Raw genomic sequence first — 16,767 nt, 5'->3', positions numbered from 1 at the left:
AGACTTTCTTGGGGGTTTGTTGGTTTATAAATATTTTCCCTTAGTATTTCTGAAGAATATTCATTTAAAAACAAGCAAGCTACACTGTCACTATTGCCAATGGTTAATTGGAATGCTGCCAAATAAAAAGTTTGCTTAATACAACCTAAGAAACATAGTAAAGATAAGTTGTTTTCTTAAGTCACCTGATGCATAGCCCCACTAAAAAGGATTAGCCAAATTATAAAGTATTACTGTGAGAAAAATGTAGAAGAGTGATAATTCTAAATCTCTTTATCTAAAATCACAACAAAGACAGAGCTAAGATCTCTCAAAAATGTATGCCTAAAATTTACCAATATCAATAATTTTAAAAGTGATTCTTCACGACTGGAAGAAGGAAGTGGCTGAGACAAGATCTTTAAAAAATAAGCAACAGAGAGGAAAGAAGGAAGATGAAGCAAAATTTCCTACAAACAGAGAAGAGAGCTCAGAACTAATAAAAAGAGGGCACTGCATGCATAAGGAAGTATAACATGGAGAGAATCAAAGACTAAGTTTTTATATCACTTATTACTAAATAGTAAGTTAATGCAAAATTAGTAATGAAGGCTTAATGTCAAAAAGATACAACAAGAGCTGGCTAGAGATGTCTGTAGTACACGATAATACACATTCCTTTGTTTCTGGCAATCTAGAATTTTTTAAGGAAACAAGTTTTCTTTAAAAAAAAAGAGAAGAAAGCAAGCCAGTAGTTGTTTTAACAGAAGCCACAACAACCTGAATAAATTAACTGTAGGAACAGTTATCAAAAAAGTAGAAAATTTTCTATAATACTTGATAGTTCTGTACAGTAAGCTTTTTTTTTATCCATTCTCTGGGGAGGAAAGAAAAAAAAAATGATGGCTCTTTTTGGATATTCTTTGCAAGTATAACGGCAGGCAGCCAGCATTGTCAAAACCTGCAGTAAGAAGCAACAGAACTCTGATATTAGCTTTTGGTACTGAATCTAAATTAGATAGCAAGGAGGAGCAAACTGTCCTTCATTTTAAGAGCATTTTTTCATTGCAAATGCATTGTGGACTTTCACATCTTCCTGGACAATTTTAATGCTGAAACAGTACAACCTAGCCATCAAAAAAAAAACCATTTTTAGTTTTATCTTTCTGCCTAGGTTTTTTATAGGTCTATCTTTATAAATCAGGAAAGAAACTAAATCATATGGCATGACTAAAAGTATTCTAGGTGTATGCTTGCCTTAGAAAAGTTCAACATATACACTTACAAAATACAGTAAGTGTTTATCAGGACATAGTTGCTTAGGTGCATAACCATTTGTAAATTAAAATCTTATCATTATTTTAAAGAACTGCAAAAATTTATCATTACTAATGTAATATATATTTAAGTATATTTATCATTATATGGCAACAGCAGTTGGTATTTGGTTATTACAAGGAATAATACAAAATATTGATATGCTGATACTGGCATGCTGCTGTGTTGCTTTTGCATATCAATAGCTACCAGTCATTTACTCCCATATATTTTCTTTCCTTTAAGATACAATACTTCTAGTCCAAGGGTATTATTATCAGATTTCTGCTAACAGTATGATTGGTAATGTAAAGTCCTTTCAAGGCAGAAGATTGCAAAGAAAAAAAAAAATCAGTCTGAAATAAGAAAACCAAATAAACTGGAAGCCCTTCTTATAAAGTACTGGCATATTGTAGTATCCATGAACTGTCACATGTGAATTCATACCTCAGGGATTTCTACATATTTTTTTCTCCATTACTCAAAGCCATCACCAGTGTCATGTTACAACATCTAAAGGCACAGCCTATTCCAGAAAATTCGCAAATTTCCTAACTTTGGGATAAATGCTTATTGTTCTTACATCTGGATACCAAACATAGTCCTTTAGTTTTAGATACTGGTAGCAACAGATCTTGTATTACCTAGGCAACTGCTCAAATTTAACTGTAGAATGTTTCCCTTTCTACAAAAGAGAAGATCCGATATATGCCTGAATTTTATTTTCCAAATTTTGTGTGTACTAAAATCATGGTCCTTAATTTTTGTTAAAGTTTGATGCAAATAATTTATAAGTACTCAGAAATCTGACAACCAGCTTTCATCTTCCACAGCAAAAATTTTTCTCTTTTCGCTAATCATTCAACTAATTTTCACTTTAGCTTTGATTTTTCAGTCTTTATTTATTTCAGCTGGATGTCTATAAATATATAGTTCTATTTATTTTCGTGCATTTTTAGCTTTTAAGTTTTTTGTTCTTCTTATGCTGTTCGTATAATTTGACTGCACCAAATCAATGACAGACATTTATCTTAACATTAGAATTTCTCCAAATAATTTTTATATTAAGCCCTAGTCTGACAGTTGGAACAAAAGTGTGTATCTTAGGAAAGCTTCCACTTTCTTTTTTATAAGACTAAGTGGTAGAAAGATTGTTGTTTCTCTTGAGTTTGTGGCAGTATTTAATAAACTTGAGACTCACGTAATTTTACAGGTAATATAAATTGTTTCATTACAAATCTCTGTGTTATGTAGAAAGTGCTATGCCCTTTACAATCAGACATATTCTCCCTTTTTAAGTACTTAGAGGTAACTTGAACAGAACTTCTTTCCCTCAGAGACCACTGAAAGATCAAGCTATTCAAGCTTTCAAGACCTTGAAATAATTCCTATAGCACTTCCCTGAACCCTTCCTCATTTGTAATTTCCCTTTTGAAGCATGGAAACCAAAACTGGTTGTGACATTTCAGTAATACTCTCCCGTTCATAAAATGGTAATTGTACTTTTCAATAGCTATACTGTATTTTTCCCATTATGTATACTAAGATCTTTGTTTTTCAAAATTTTCCAAAAAACTCCTTAATGAAAGAGTGAGAGGGAGCTGAAGTCAGAAAAACACGCAGTGTTTGGAAATACGGCTGAAAGCTTTAGTTCACACTGTGAGATAAGTACTCTGCTACTTTCTCAAACATTTTAGGAGACATCACTTTGCAAAACAATGTCCTTCCTCCCCTTCCAATCTGTGCTACTTCATATTTGATATATGGCATTATTTAGTATAAAAGCCATGTTGTTCAAATAAACCCAACTGCTGAGCAAGCAGTTCTGCCTAGTTAAAACTTAGTTAAAGTTGATCTTTCATTAACAAGCTGGTTTTCCAAATCTTTTCCAAAAGGTAGCATATTTTAATATTTTCTTTTACACTGATGATGCACAGAGAATAGGAAAAAGAACAAATTTCCATTGAGTGCCTTTAGAAACGTTTGCATGATCACTATCATTGCAAAGATACAATTAGGATTTACTTTCACTGGTGCTGAGCTACAAAAATCCATAAATTACACATATGCTATTAGTGTTCATTTCTCATTAAAACTATACTAAAAACGAAGCTCTGGAAACTAGTCATCAAGTGTTAAAAATTTGTGTTATTACTTTTTTCTTATTTACTCCTTACCATGATGGCATCAGTATTTGGAACAAGCATAGAGAGAAGACCACAAACATGAATCCTGCATTTTAAATTTAAAGAATGAAAAATTACTTTTAAACCCAACAGGTTTTCCAAGAAAGTCCTAATTCAGACTTTACTCCACTTCTAACCATTCTATGATTCTATGATTCTGTGATTCTTTCTTGTTCTAGCAAGGAACATTTACTCAATAATGCAATGATTCAAGAATACTTTGCCTGTTGAATCATCAGAAAGACCCAAGCTGATATTAGTATAATCTTAATTTTTAATATAATCTAGGAGCTAAGGAAGAAGAGGCACAGGCTATTCTTTATTTAAATATTCTTGGACACAACATTTTCAGCTTATCATTAAGCCCTCTAATTATGATCTTCTGAATAAAAAAATTTAACCTGACATCATTCAAAGTACAAGTTCATGTAAACACTTGAAATGGCTGTAAAGCTTTTCAATATCCAGTAAACATAAAAAACAAAAAAAAAATCAGGCTTTTCACAAACTAACTTGGTTGTCTCTTCTGCCACATTTCTGATTTTCATAAATTGACTGAAAACATTCAAATAATTATTTTTGTTGTTACAATAGTTTTCCATTATTCCTTCACTGCTGAGAAGACAAATAGAATGGATTTTTGTTTTGGTTTTCACAGTTTTACCTAAAGATCCAGAGCCATTTCCTTCTTTGCCCAGCATAATCAGTGTTGTGCTGCTAGACAGGAGCAGCAAATATACAGTTCAGATAAATTGCTTATAGACTCTATTAAACAAAGGTAATATAATAGCTCTGACTTGTTAAACATGCTCCGTACTTGCAGAAAGAGCATGTTCTTTTATACAGATACAGTTCTATAAACAAAGACTGCATGGCAGGAAATCTTTAGATAAAAGTGTTTAAAAAATAATTAACAAGATTTTAAACATATATATGCATTACAAAAGTCAGTGACACTGGCAACTAAATTAAAGAGCTTTAAAACATGTATCTTTACAAAATAATAGCAAAATATTCTAGATTTTTAATTACTGTTTTATTCCAAAGATAAATATGTGAAGGCAGATGGACGCTTATCGAGTTGCAATTCTGAGCCATAAAAACCTCTTTCTTTATTCAAAGTTTCTTTTGTCTTCACCTTTAGAAGGAAGATGGGGAGTGCCACTGGACAGCACAACATTCCTTCCAGTCACAGCATGGAACAAGTCCAAATATGCACATAATAACAAATAAAATAAAAGAAATACAATTACAGGAAGCCAATGTCTTCCTCCCAGGTCCACTGATGCTGAGAAACAGACACTGTCAACTGCAGATTTATTACTGGCTTTAGAGAAGCAATATCTTCTAAGCCTTACAAATGCAATGATCTCAAGACTGGAACAAAGACAAAGATAATCATAGAATCACAGAATCATAGAACCATAGATTAGTTTGGGTTGGAAGAGACCTTGAAAGGTCATCTAGTCCAACCTCCCCTGCAAGGAGCAGGGACATCTCCAACCAGATCAGGTTGCTCAGAGCCTCATCCAACACGGCCATGAATGCCTCCAGGGATGGGGCATCCACCACCTCTCTAGGCAACCTCTTCCAGTGTTCCACCACACTGTAAAAAATTTCTTCCTTTTATCTAGTCTAAATCTACACTCTTCTATTTTAAAACCATTACCCCTCCTCCTATCACAACAGGTCCTGCTAAAGAGTTTCTCCCTGTCTTTCTTATAAGCCCCATTTAGCTACTGGAAGGCTGTCTCCCTGGAGCTGAACAGCCCCAACTGTCTCAGCCTGTCCTCACAGGAAAGGTGCTCCAGCCCTCTGATCATCTTCACGGCCCTCCTCTGGACCGGCTCCAACAGGTCCACATCCTTCTTATGTTGGGGGCTCAAGCCTTGACACTGACAGTCATGCAAGCAGATGCCAAAATTCACTGATGAAACGTATCAGCATCCTAAGCCCTAAAGGCCTCATTTGTCAAGTAAGCATGAAGCCTTTGCTGTCTATCCACATGTTCTTCTTCTAGGCAGAGTCCAGGCTACAGGGAATTTTCTGAATGTCAATTCTGAGCAGAGAATGAGGTAAAGGATACTCTGATATATTTTCTGAAGATTAACGTCCTTTTCACCACAGTAGTAAGCCTGTTCACATATCAGCATAACAGAGAGGCCTTACAAAAGTTTTTCACAATACAAAAAACTCTGTAGAAAATACAACTCCACTGAATTGATTATTGTAGGTATTAAACACAAAAGAAATTCATTCAGTCTAATATTTCATTCCCTCTCATTTTTGCCAGACCAAAACAACTTTCTACTAATATATATATAGTAGAAATAGCTATTCAATAGATATAGTTGGAACGAGAACTATTAAGATAAAGACTTACACCATCGTTTTTCAGAGCCAAGTTTAAATAAAGTCTTTGTATGAAGGAAGAGTAAAAAGGAATTATACCACTTACAGTTTTTAATCTCATTTGTGTCTCACTATCCCGGATGATTAAGACCACCAAATGTAATTAAATTTTTATTACTATACTGTCAGTTAAGTCATAGAACAGAACTCTGAAAGTCTTAACATGATAAAGAGCTAGAATAAAACCTCAAAATGTAAACAGTAAAATGAAAAGATAACAAAATTTGTGTTATTGGACAGTAAGTATTTAAATTTGCTTTAAAAGATTAAGACTTTATTAAAAAATCTAAGATGCAGGAAAATTTATACAGTATACGGACCATGGAATACAAGGATGAAACAGAATTACAGATAATGCTTTATTGAAGAACAGATCTAAAGCCTCAGGAAATTGTTTTGAATAAATAAATAAATAAATAAATAAATAAATAAATATTTTAAGCGATTGCGCTGATTAAACCCAATGCTAAGCAAGCTTATGAGACAACACTTAAAAGTCATAGAAAGAAGGAAATAAGGTTGAACACAGATTATGAAAAAATATTAATGCAAATTTTAAAACAGCATATAATGATCAAGAAAATATATATAGTGATTAGGAAATATTACTGACATGAAAAATTCCATCTATACCTGACAGAGTATAGATAAATATTTTTACTTAGATATCTGATATGACCACACAAAACACTAAAGGAAAACACTGAAAAGTATTTTTCATCCCTAACAGTAAGAATGATGCATGCCAAATGAAGATTTAAAATTTAATTCTTGATTGTTAGTAGTTCTGCACTTTATTTATTGGAAAGTATGGCAATGAAAACATAGCAGCACATATTTCTAACTAAAATTATAGTCTACATAAGAAAAATACTGAGATCAGATCAACATTGTGGACTTATATATTCATGGGTAATATTTTCATAAATTAACAGAGAATCAATACTGAATCAATACTGAATCAACAATCTGACAGATTGGAGATATCATGTTGCTGCTGAAGATGTAGACTTAGGGGCAGAATACAAAACTGAGACCTTCTCTTCTAAGGGCTTGATAACCCTTTCTGTGAATAAGTTTTTCTTAATATCATGGCAATGTGGTCCTCCTTCTCCTCCACCCCTGCATAAGCCATAACCACCAGTGGTGGTTCAGCATTCAGCTGAATCCGGACTTTGGAAGACAGATGGCAACACAGTAGCCAAGGGCTGTCTGGAATAGTAGCCCAGACACCTCGCTGAGATGCAAATATGACTATAAGTTAATCATCTTACTCTATAAATAGTGGACAGCCCAGGGTCTGCTGGGCTTTTTTGCATGGCACACCTGGGTCTCTTCTTGGTAGGGACACATCTCAAGGTTACTCCTCAAGGCTGAGAGACACTTTGGCGCAACAGAACCTCGATAAGTGGCTAACAGTCATGCCAAACTTTGAAATCTTAGCTAAGTGATATAAAGGACTGATTGTGCAAATATAATCCTTTAGATATAGAATCATAGAATCATAGAATGGTTAGGGTTGGAAGGGACCTTCAAAGGTCATCTAGTCCAACCCCCCTGCAAGGAGCAGGGACATCCCTGACTAGATCAGGTTGCTCAGAGCCTCATCCAGCCTGGCCTTGAACGTTTCCAGAGATGGGGCCTCCACCACCTTTCTGGGCAACCTGTTCCAGTGTTCTATAACTCGCATCGTAAAAAATTTTTTCCTAATTTCTAATCTAAATCTACCCCCCTCTATTTTAAAACCATTACCTCTCGTCCTATCGCAACAGGCCCTACTGAACAGCCTTTCCCCATCTTAAACCTTTAACCAGGTCTGGGACTGGGATTGGATCCAGTCACACCTAGACTCCTCTCTGAGAAGGAGTTTAGAAAGCAATGAACTCCTTGGAAATCTTGTGACTCAATGGGAGGGTCTCCTTGACAGTTTTTTTCTGATTCTGTCCTCTACGCAGTAAATAATCAAGTCTACCTTGCCATTGAATCTTGTTAAACCACTGTTACATATATCATTAAACTTTGTTAATTCTTTGTTTATGTCAACAAAGTTTATCATTGCTTCTCTCTTATGAGTGACGTGCATCACTCCTTTCATGACAAACATCCAATCTAAACCTCCTCTGGCACAACTTGAGGACATATGCTCTTGTCCTATTATTTGTTACCCGGGAAAAGAAGTGGGCACCCACCACACTGCAACCTCCTTTCAAGTAGTTGTAGAGACTGATAAGGTCTCCCCTGAGCCTCCTTTTCTCCAGACTAAACAACCGCAGTTCCTTCAGTCACTCAAGTTCTTTTAAGAAATGCAACCTAGAGTTCTTTATAGGTTTAAATAAAACATTAAAAAAAAAACTAGCAAAGAAGAGATAAAAATGAAAGCCAAGCAAAAAAAAAAAAAAGAAATCAATTAAGATTTCAGTGTAAAGTTTAAGATACTAGAAAAATTAGAGGCAACAGAGACTGGCACAATTTGAACACAGATCAGTGCTGGGTGAGAAGTGGAAGTAAGAAATTATCACAAATTCAAGATCTGTCAGATCAACAAGCCAAACAAGTTTATCCTTTAGAGCAAGTCTCCTGTGGTTGTGTACCTTTGAGAAAACCAAGGACAAGTTGAAAGCACCATTTTTAACTAGTAAGGTAGAACTTCTGTAGTGATGACAAAGACAAGGCTGAGGATTTGATCAATAGTAGAATGGAAAGATCATGTCCTAGGTCTGTTTAGGAAAACTAAAAATACACATTCTCTCAGAAGAAAAAAAAAATACAAATTCTTATTTAAAACTGTTCTTACCTGTTTTCTGAGATGAAAGGCCTTTTGCTGATGGGACTTTCAAATTAACTCTGCTTGATGCCAACACTGGAATAGAAAGCTTCTCAGGAACCTCAAAGAATTCTTGCGTGCTCAATTCTACACTGTAATCCACATACTTAAACTCTGGGGGGAATTTACGAGGTTTCAGGAGTGTACATCTCTGCAAATGAAGTAATAATGTATACATAGGAACAATCATCTCATAATAATTTCTGGCTAAGAAATGTAAAATTATAGAGGCTTAAGGCTGTAATTCTAAAACTGCATTGGTAATTAGGCAAGTTATAAAGAAATACTGGAGAGATCCTTCTAAACAAAAACTGTCTTGTATAATTTTTTTATACATCATGCATCTGAAACATTCATTTGAGAAAAAGGCATTTTGAGATCTACAGCAAAACCACCTCCTACCCAGAAACCACTCTGTAAGCCTTTATAGGTATTCAGGGAAAGCAAGAAAAGGGGAGAAAAAACATGAAAAGGGAAATGTATTTTATATCAGATGTAGACAGATGTTTCTTCTTTTACTTTGTAAAGTTACGGAATAATAAAAAGCATGAAAAGGAAAAATTATTTTGATATTTTGTGAGGGATAACTATATATTTAGCTAAGCTAACTTTGACACTTTAATGTTGACAATACATTTTAGAAATCAAAGCTTTTAAAATTTATTTTAGGGACAAAGAAGCTCCTCCTCTTTGTAGAAAGCATTGCTAATCAACAGCATGAAATATATTAGTAAAGGATTAACACAGTATGTAAAGGCAAGCTCAAAATAATCATCTAAACCTATTAATGAAGTAAATTTGACTCCTGTAAGATAACATTAGAGAAATAATGCAATAATTTAATGCAGTACTTCCTCAAAATTGCCACTTTCAACCCAATAACATAGCATAATTGTAATGCTCAAGATTAATTGTAAGTTGAACAAATTTAAAATCTGAAACTAGTCATATCTTTTCTACAGACAAGTTTTTCAATTAATGACTGCTGTGAATTATCTTGAAACAAATCTAGGGAAGAGAAAAAGACAAATATTCAGTTTGTGCTAGGAAAACTAGCACTTGGTTTATTCTCCAATCATAATGATTTTAAATAATGACAGGACTGCAGGTATTGAAGTACACATTGCAATGGGACAAGGAATGGAGATCCATTGTGAGAATATAAAAAGACAATTTAAAAGGAAGGTTGATTGTTCTCAAGGATTGCTATTAAGGATAATATGGTCAAATTACTGTTCAAATCAACTAGGTTGGGATTCTCCTTTGCGTTGATTTTTCTGGGTTTTTTTTTTTTTTCTGTTTCAGTAGAAAACTCATATTCCCTTGTCAGTTTTAGAACGTAGTCCTACACTCTGGCATTGCTTTGTTTTTATCATTAGCATATCCATCCAAAGTGTCAATATGATGTTAAACACAAAGTACATATGGAATTTGGTAACCTGTTAAGCTTTACTTCCTAATACATTTTTTTGACACAATAAATACAGAAACAACTTACTATTCAAGATTCTTGTTCTGAGAAGCACAGCTGGACAGATGCGTGTGACAAAAAAAATACTCAACAAAACAAAATCTTAATATGCACCACCTGTATGGCTCAAATATAGTTTACACTATTGACAAGAAGAATCGTTATGTTAGTTGAAAACCTGAACTCGCTACTTATTAAGTTCTGCTATGCAGAACTAGAAGTGCACTGATAGTCCTCCCTTCCCTCCCTCCCTCTCTCTCTCTCAAAATAAATTAAAAAATCTATAGGTGTTAATAATTCAGTGCTATATTAATAAGTTCTGTTTCTCTATAAGACTGAAATAACAGAAGACTTTGCAGTGGGAAAAATATATTTCATTCTCAGTTGTAATGGGAAGTTCCAAACCAAAAGAATTACATATATTTACCAGTTTAAATTTTAGTTTGACCTTCTGCATCTTCCAATATAAATGTATACTTACACCTGATTTTAGTAACTAGATTATTTACAAACACTAAAATAAAATTCAACATGATTAAAAATTGACAAAGTTATTGTAAGGTGACTTTTGCTGGAGTACTAAACACATTTAAATTATAATTATCTTGAAGAGATATGTTAGGATTTTTAAAAAATCACATAAGCACTTTATTTTAAGAGCCTTGTTCATACTATCTCATTTTTAAAGATAGGTTAGGAAAAAAGACAACTGATTACTATTACACAGTCTATGAATATTTCAAATATTTCCTGGTACCCTGTCAAAGAGTAAAGGATGCAAATGCTTTTAATGAGAGACCTAGATCTTTTTGAAAGGAGAAAAGAAAATCCTGCAAACACACACAAGAATAAACCCTTTTGCCTCAAAGGGTAACATTTCCAAGAAAAGAGAAAATGTCCAATACAATTCAGATAAATGTTGCAGCTGCTCTTCTTTTTAGTATTTTTCAAGGCAGTGAGAGTTAAACAGAATTTAACATTTTTTTTATGTTCATCATCAATTGCAGGTCTAAGGCTGCTGTGCTACAATGAGAGATTCCAACATGTCCTTCATCAATGTAATGGTTCATGATATTCCAAGTGTGGAAGTGTTATTACCAGTTAAGAACAGTATTTGCATTCATTCCCAGAATTAATTTCTTTTTTAGAACAATTTTTCAAAAAAAAAAAAGGATTGTACTGTATACAAAGCATTAGAATTAAAGTTGATCTTTTTCAAAGACTGATTTTCCAGCGTATTTTCTCAGATTGACCATCTGCACACTTTCTGTGTGTAAAGTATGGCAGATTCTATAACAGAGTGCTGAGGCACCTTACTCTCTCCTTGCATGTTACTCTTTTCCAAATCCTAATTCAGCCCCATTTTTTCCTTCCAGGAATTAATTTCTAAAACTGTTCCTCATTAATAAAGTAGTTTTATAATCTCAGTCTCTCAGAATCCTTGTGATCAGTCATGTTTGCCTTCTCCCCTTTCCCATATCAAAAGATAAGTGATGTCATGTAAAAGGCATTGGTCCGAGTTATAACTTGGACAAATTGAAATCTGACCACAGACACTTTTGTGAAAAGTTAATTCGCATTCAAATCTATCTACTGTAACTTTTTAATTACAGTTATCTTCTCTCTGCAAGGACACCATGATTCTTTCTGGAAAAAAAAAAATCACCTATATTTTAAAAAGCAAACTGTTCAAATGGAGCTTACAACTTTTCTGTAATGTGCTGTTTTGGGCTTGTGTAGAGTTAACTTTCTTCATAACAACTATTAAGGGGCTATGTTTTGTATTTGTGCTGGAAACTGTGTGGATAATACAGGGATGTTTTAATTATTGCTGAGCAGTGTTTACACTGAGTCAAGGCCTTTCCTGCTCTTCATTCCACTCTGCCAGCAAATAGGCTGGTGGTGCACAAGAAGCTGGGAGGAGACACAGTCAGGAGAGCTGACCTCAACTGACCATGGGATATTCCATACCATATGACATCATGCTCAGCAATAAAACTAAGGGGAAGGTTGGCCAGGGGGCCACTGCTTGGGGATGAGCTGAGCCAAAAATGTCCTGGCTTGTATCAGAAATAGTGTGGCCAGCATGACTAGGGAAGATCTTGTCCCCTTGTACTCTGCACTGATGAGGCCGCTCCTTGAATACTATGTTTAGTTTTGGACCTCCCACTATGAGAAACACATGGAGTTGCTAGAGCGTGTCCGAAGAAGAGCGAGAAAGCTGGTGAGGGCTCTGGAGCACAAGTCTTATGGAGAGCGTCTGAGGGAACTTAGGTTGTTTAGTCTGGAGAAAAGGAGGCTCAGGGGAGACCTTACCGCTTTCTACAGCTACCTGTAGCGAGGCAGGTGTTGGTCCCTTCTCCCAAATAACAAGAAATAGAATGAGAGGAAATGGCATCAAGTTGCACCAGGGGGAGGTTTAGATGGGATATTAGGAAAAATTTCTTCACCAAAAGGGTTATCAAGCATTCAAACAGCCTGTCCAGGGAAGTCATTGAGTCACCATCCCTGGAGATATTTAAAAGACATGTAGATGTGGCACTTAGGGACATGGTTTAGTGGTGGACTTGGCAGTGTTAGGTTAATGGTTTGACTTGATGATCTTAAAGTTCTGTTCCAACCTAAACAATTCTATAATTCTATGAAGCAAAATACTGCTTTCTCCATATAAATTTCACTTCTCATACAATAATTATGCAATAATTCCATGCTAGTATCCATCATTATGTATTTTATAACTATTCTAATTGCCCTCCACTCTTCTATGATACAAGTAATTTTAGAAGTCACATTAGAACTCAGCATACCCAGTGGTACAAAGAGTGTTCCTATTATGTTCTGTCTTGATTACATCCATAGTTTCAGAGAATCAAGTCTTTTGTCAAGTATTTACTAAGTGACTGTGATTTTAAAGGACTTCAATTATGAAAAGTCATAAAATGTTACCACAGCAGTGGATTAGCTATAATCCAAAAGGAAAATATTTGAGTCTAGATTACGTGGTTACAATTCTTGTCCCACTACAAACATATTACAGATTATATATATTCTTTCATTTTCTCCTCATTTAATTTGTTTTCTATAACTTTTTAGAATTATCTGTAAACAAAAGGCATAAATTTAGCAACACCAAGACACCAGGAAAAATTCTCATCCTCGTAGTACTGGGAATCATGTAGCACTGGTAGCCATAGTCTAGAACAGTCTAACTGGAAAAATATACAGCTGCCCAGAAATCTGTCTGAGGCCAGGCAGCATCAGATTCCAAAGGGAAATTAAAACCCAGAGCGTGGCTATCACCCATAGAAGGTTACATTTGAATTCTACATTAGAAAAAAGCTTGCATATTTCGCAATATTGCTATTATAAATTTATTCACAAGTACTACTTGAATGTTAATGGACTACCTTAGGAGGATTTATTGTTTCTAGATATTGAAATCTTGGGAAAATCTCTCTAGATTGGAATGATGTATAAGTAGGGAGCTATAGTTTATAAGGAAGATTTGTAGTTTTCCAAAGCTATTTTGTATTGATTGCAAGACAAGAAAAAAAAAAAGTATTTCCTCCTCCTTCATTTATTCTCAAAGTCTATTTGAAAAAGAAAAAAAAAAAAAACCTGTTTGAGAATTTTCCTTTTTTACAAAAATATGCATAAGGAAGGATATTAATACAGATATCTATTACACAGAGTATGAAGGCTTTTTTAATGACTGGGTATTTTTCAAAAGCTAAATGAAGTAAAAAGTTAATGCTCTTTTTAACTGTAGCCAATATTTCTTAAAGGAAGCACTTTAAGCATGGAGTGCTTCCATGCTCAAGCATGAAGAATAGCATGGTGAGGAAGCAGCTTCAGAATGAACATGTAAAATATTGCAGTGTCTGAGGGGACTTGGGATTATTAACTGTTAGATTGTAGAATGTGTGAAAAAAACATAACTTGACATGATTTCCCAAAACTTAAAAATTCAGTCCTACAAATCAAGAACAACTAAATGACTGCAGTAACAGATTACTCTAGAGGTTTCTTACCTCAACTCTGGACAACCCTAACAATGCAGTTGCAACTCGAACACTACTGCTCTGCAGAGTTCCTGTGATCTTTCTTCTTTCATATTCAATAGTTGACATCTGCTGTTGTGCAGCAATGGCCAGAGCCCTCTCTCTTGACTCATTGATCAATGGAATCCTCAGATTTTCTTCAAGAACTTGAGCAGGACCACATTTCAAATATAAAATTGGCTTTTCTGCACTTGTATCTGTTAAATAAAAAAAAAAAACAAACAGAAATCTCACATTTTTTCAGCAGCTAGTGTAACTGCATAAAGTATTTAAAATCCTTAATCTCCAAAGAAAATCCAGAAGACAAAATTCCTCTGGTGTTTAGTTACATGCTATTACTCTAGTACATGCTATTTACTCTAGCAATACTTATTTTATTTTAAGTCATAATAGGGAAATAAAAATTAACAGAGACTGAAATCCAAACCAGAAGTTGCTTTTGATAGTTAATAAAAAATCTCATACTTTAGTCTTACTACTCTTATGATGGTAATGAAATTTTTAAAAACTCTTTCTGCTACCTACACGATATAGTCACTCTTTTATCCCTCTAGATGATGTTGTATCCCTTCTAAAAGAAGCCACCAGCAATTATTTAAAATAATAGCTACACTGTTTCTCAAATAGGACTAACAGCAGTTTATCATAGAATCATAGAAACTTGAAGGTTGGAAAAGACCTCAAGTCCAATCATCAACCCAACACTACCATGCCTACTAAACCAGGTCCTGAAATGCCACATCTACACATTCTTTGAACACCTCCAGCAATGGTGACTCCACCACTTCCTTTGTCAGCCTGTTCCAGTGTCTGACCACCCTTTCAGTAAAGAAGTGTTCCCTAATATCCAGCCTAAATCTCCCCTGCTGCAACTTGAGACCATTTTCTCTCATCCTATTCACAAGTTATTTAGGAGAAGAGACCAACACCCACCTCCCTATAACCTCCTTTCAGGTAGTTTTAGAGAGCAATGACGTCTCCCCTCAGCCTCCTCTTCTCCAGACTAAACAACCCTCGTTCCCTCAGCCGCTCCCCATAAGGCTTGTTCTCCAGACCTCTCACCAGCTTCGTTGCCCTTATCTGGACATGCTCCAGCAACTCAACATCCTTCTTGTACTGAGGGCCTCAAAACTGAACACAGTATTTGAGGCGTGGCCTCACCAGTGCCAAGTACAGGGACATGATCACTTCCCTATTCCTGCTGGCCACGCTGTTCCTGATACAAGCCAGAATGCTGTTGGCCTTCTTGGCCACCTGATCACACTGCACTACTGGCTCATGTTCAGCTGGCTGTCTGCCAGCAGCCCCAGGTCCCTTTCCACCAGGTTGTTGTGACCAAAGTGCAGGACCCAGCACTTGGCCTTGTTGAACCTCATACAGTTCACCTCGGCCCATCGATCCAGTCTGTCCAGATCCCTCTGCAGAACCTTCCTACCCTCAAGCAGAATGACACTCCTGCCCAGTTTGGTGTTGTCTGCAAACTTACTGAGTGAGCACTCAATCCCCTCATCCAGATCATTGATAAAGTTATTAAACAGAACTGGCCCCAAAACTGAGCCCTGGGGAACACTGCCTGTGACGAGCCAACAACTGGATTTAACTCCGTTCACCATAACTCTCTGGGCTCGGCCATCCAGCCAGTTTTCAACCTATCACAAGGTACACCTGTCCAAGCCATGAGCTGTCAGCTTCTCTAGGAGACTGTTATGGGAGACAGTATCAAAGGCTTTGCTAAAGTCCAGGAAGATAACATCCACAGCCTTCGTTATCATTATATGTAGTTTTATAATGTTTGATCTGAGTCGTCCACTAGGCAGGTCACCTGGTGATAGAAGGAGATCAGATTGGTTAAGTAGGACCTGCCCTTCATGAACCCATGGTGGCTGGGCCTGATCCCCTGGTTGCCCTGCACATGCCTGGTGAGTGCACTCAAGATGAACTGCTCATAATCTTCCCCAGCACCAAAGTCAGGTTGACAGGCCTGTAGTTTCCCCAGTCCTTCTTCCGGCCCTTCTTGTAGATGGGCATCACAATGGCAAGCCTCCAGTCATCTAGGACCTCCCCTGTTAACTAGGACTACTGCCTCTGCCAGCTCCCTCAGTACTCTCGAGTGATCCTATCCGGCCCCATAGGCTTATGTGTGTCCAGGTGGCATAGCAGGTCAATTACTGCTTCCTCCTGGATTGTGGGAGTTTCATTCTGCTCTCTGTCCCCGTCTTCCAGCTCAGGGGGCTGAATACCCTGGGGATAACTGGTCTGAGTAGTAAAGAGTGAGGCAAAGAAGGCGTTAAGTACCTCAATCTTTTCCTCATCCTTAGCCTTTTCCTTATCACTGGCTCTTTGATGACAGAAGTATTGGATTGTGTATCAAATCACTACACTGCATACAAAACTCATGTGCTTTAAAACTAGAAAAATTCTAGGTAAAGATGACTTGTCCTGGTTCACCCGGCTACAACCTATATTCTGAAGTAGAAAAGAAGAGCAATTATGAAAAATTATGTATGTAGACTATGT

At 35.9% G+C, this 16,767-nt stretch overlaps 1 protein-coding gene across 1 annotated transcript in view; it reads right to left on the bottom strand.

Annotated features, from left to right (window-relative positions):
• The window catches only part of CFAP47 (cilia and flagella associated protein 47), a 315,224-nt gene that overhangs the window by 153,566 nt on the left and 144,891 nt on the right, over nucleotides 1–16,767 (bottom strand). The window contains exons 44-45 of the mRNA XM_086766611.1: nucleotides 14,221–14,447; nucleotides 8,689–8,869 (exon numbers count right to left, since the gene is read on the bottom strand). Coding sequence (XP_086622737.1) covers nucleotides 8,689–8,869; nucleotides 14,221–14,447 — 408 coding nt within the window. The remainder of the gene's footprint in view (nucleotides 1–8,688; nucleotides 8,870–14,220; nucleotides 14,448–16,767) is intronic.

The sequence above is a fragment of the Chlamydotis macqueenii genome, chromosome 1 (assembly GCF_036417535.1).
Source record: "Chlamydotis macqueenii isolate bChlMac1 chromosome 1, bChlMac1.mat, whole genome shotgun sequence".
NCBI lineage: Eukaryota > Metazoa > Chordata > Aves > Otidiformes > Otididae > Chlamydotis > Chlamydotis macqueenii.
Note: the sequence above shows the minus strand (reverse complement) of the source record. Positions and strands in the feature narration are given on the sequence as shown.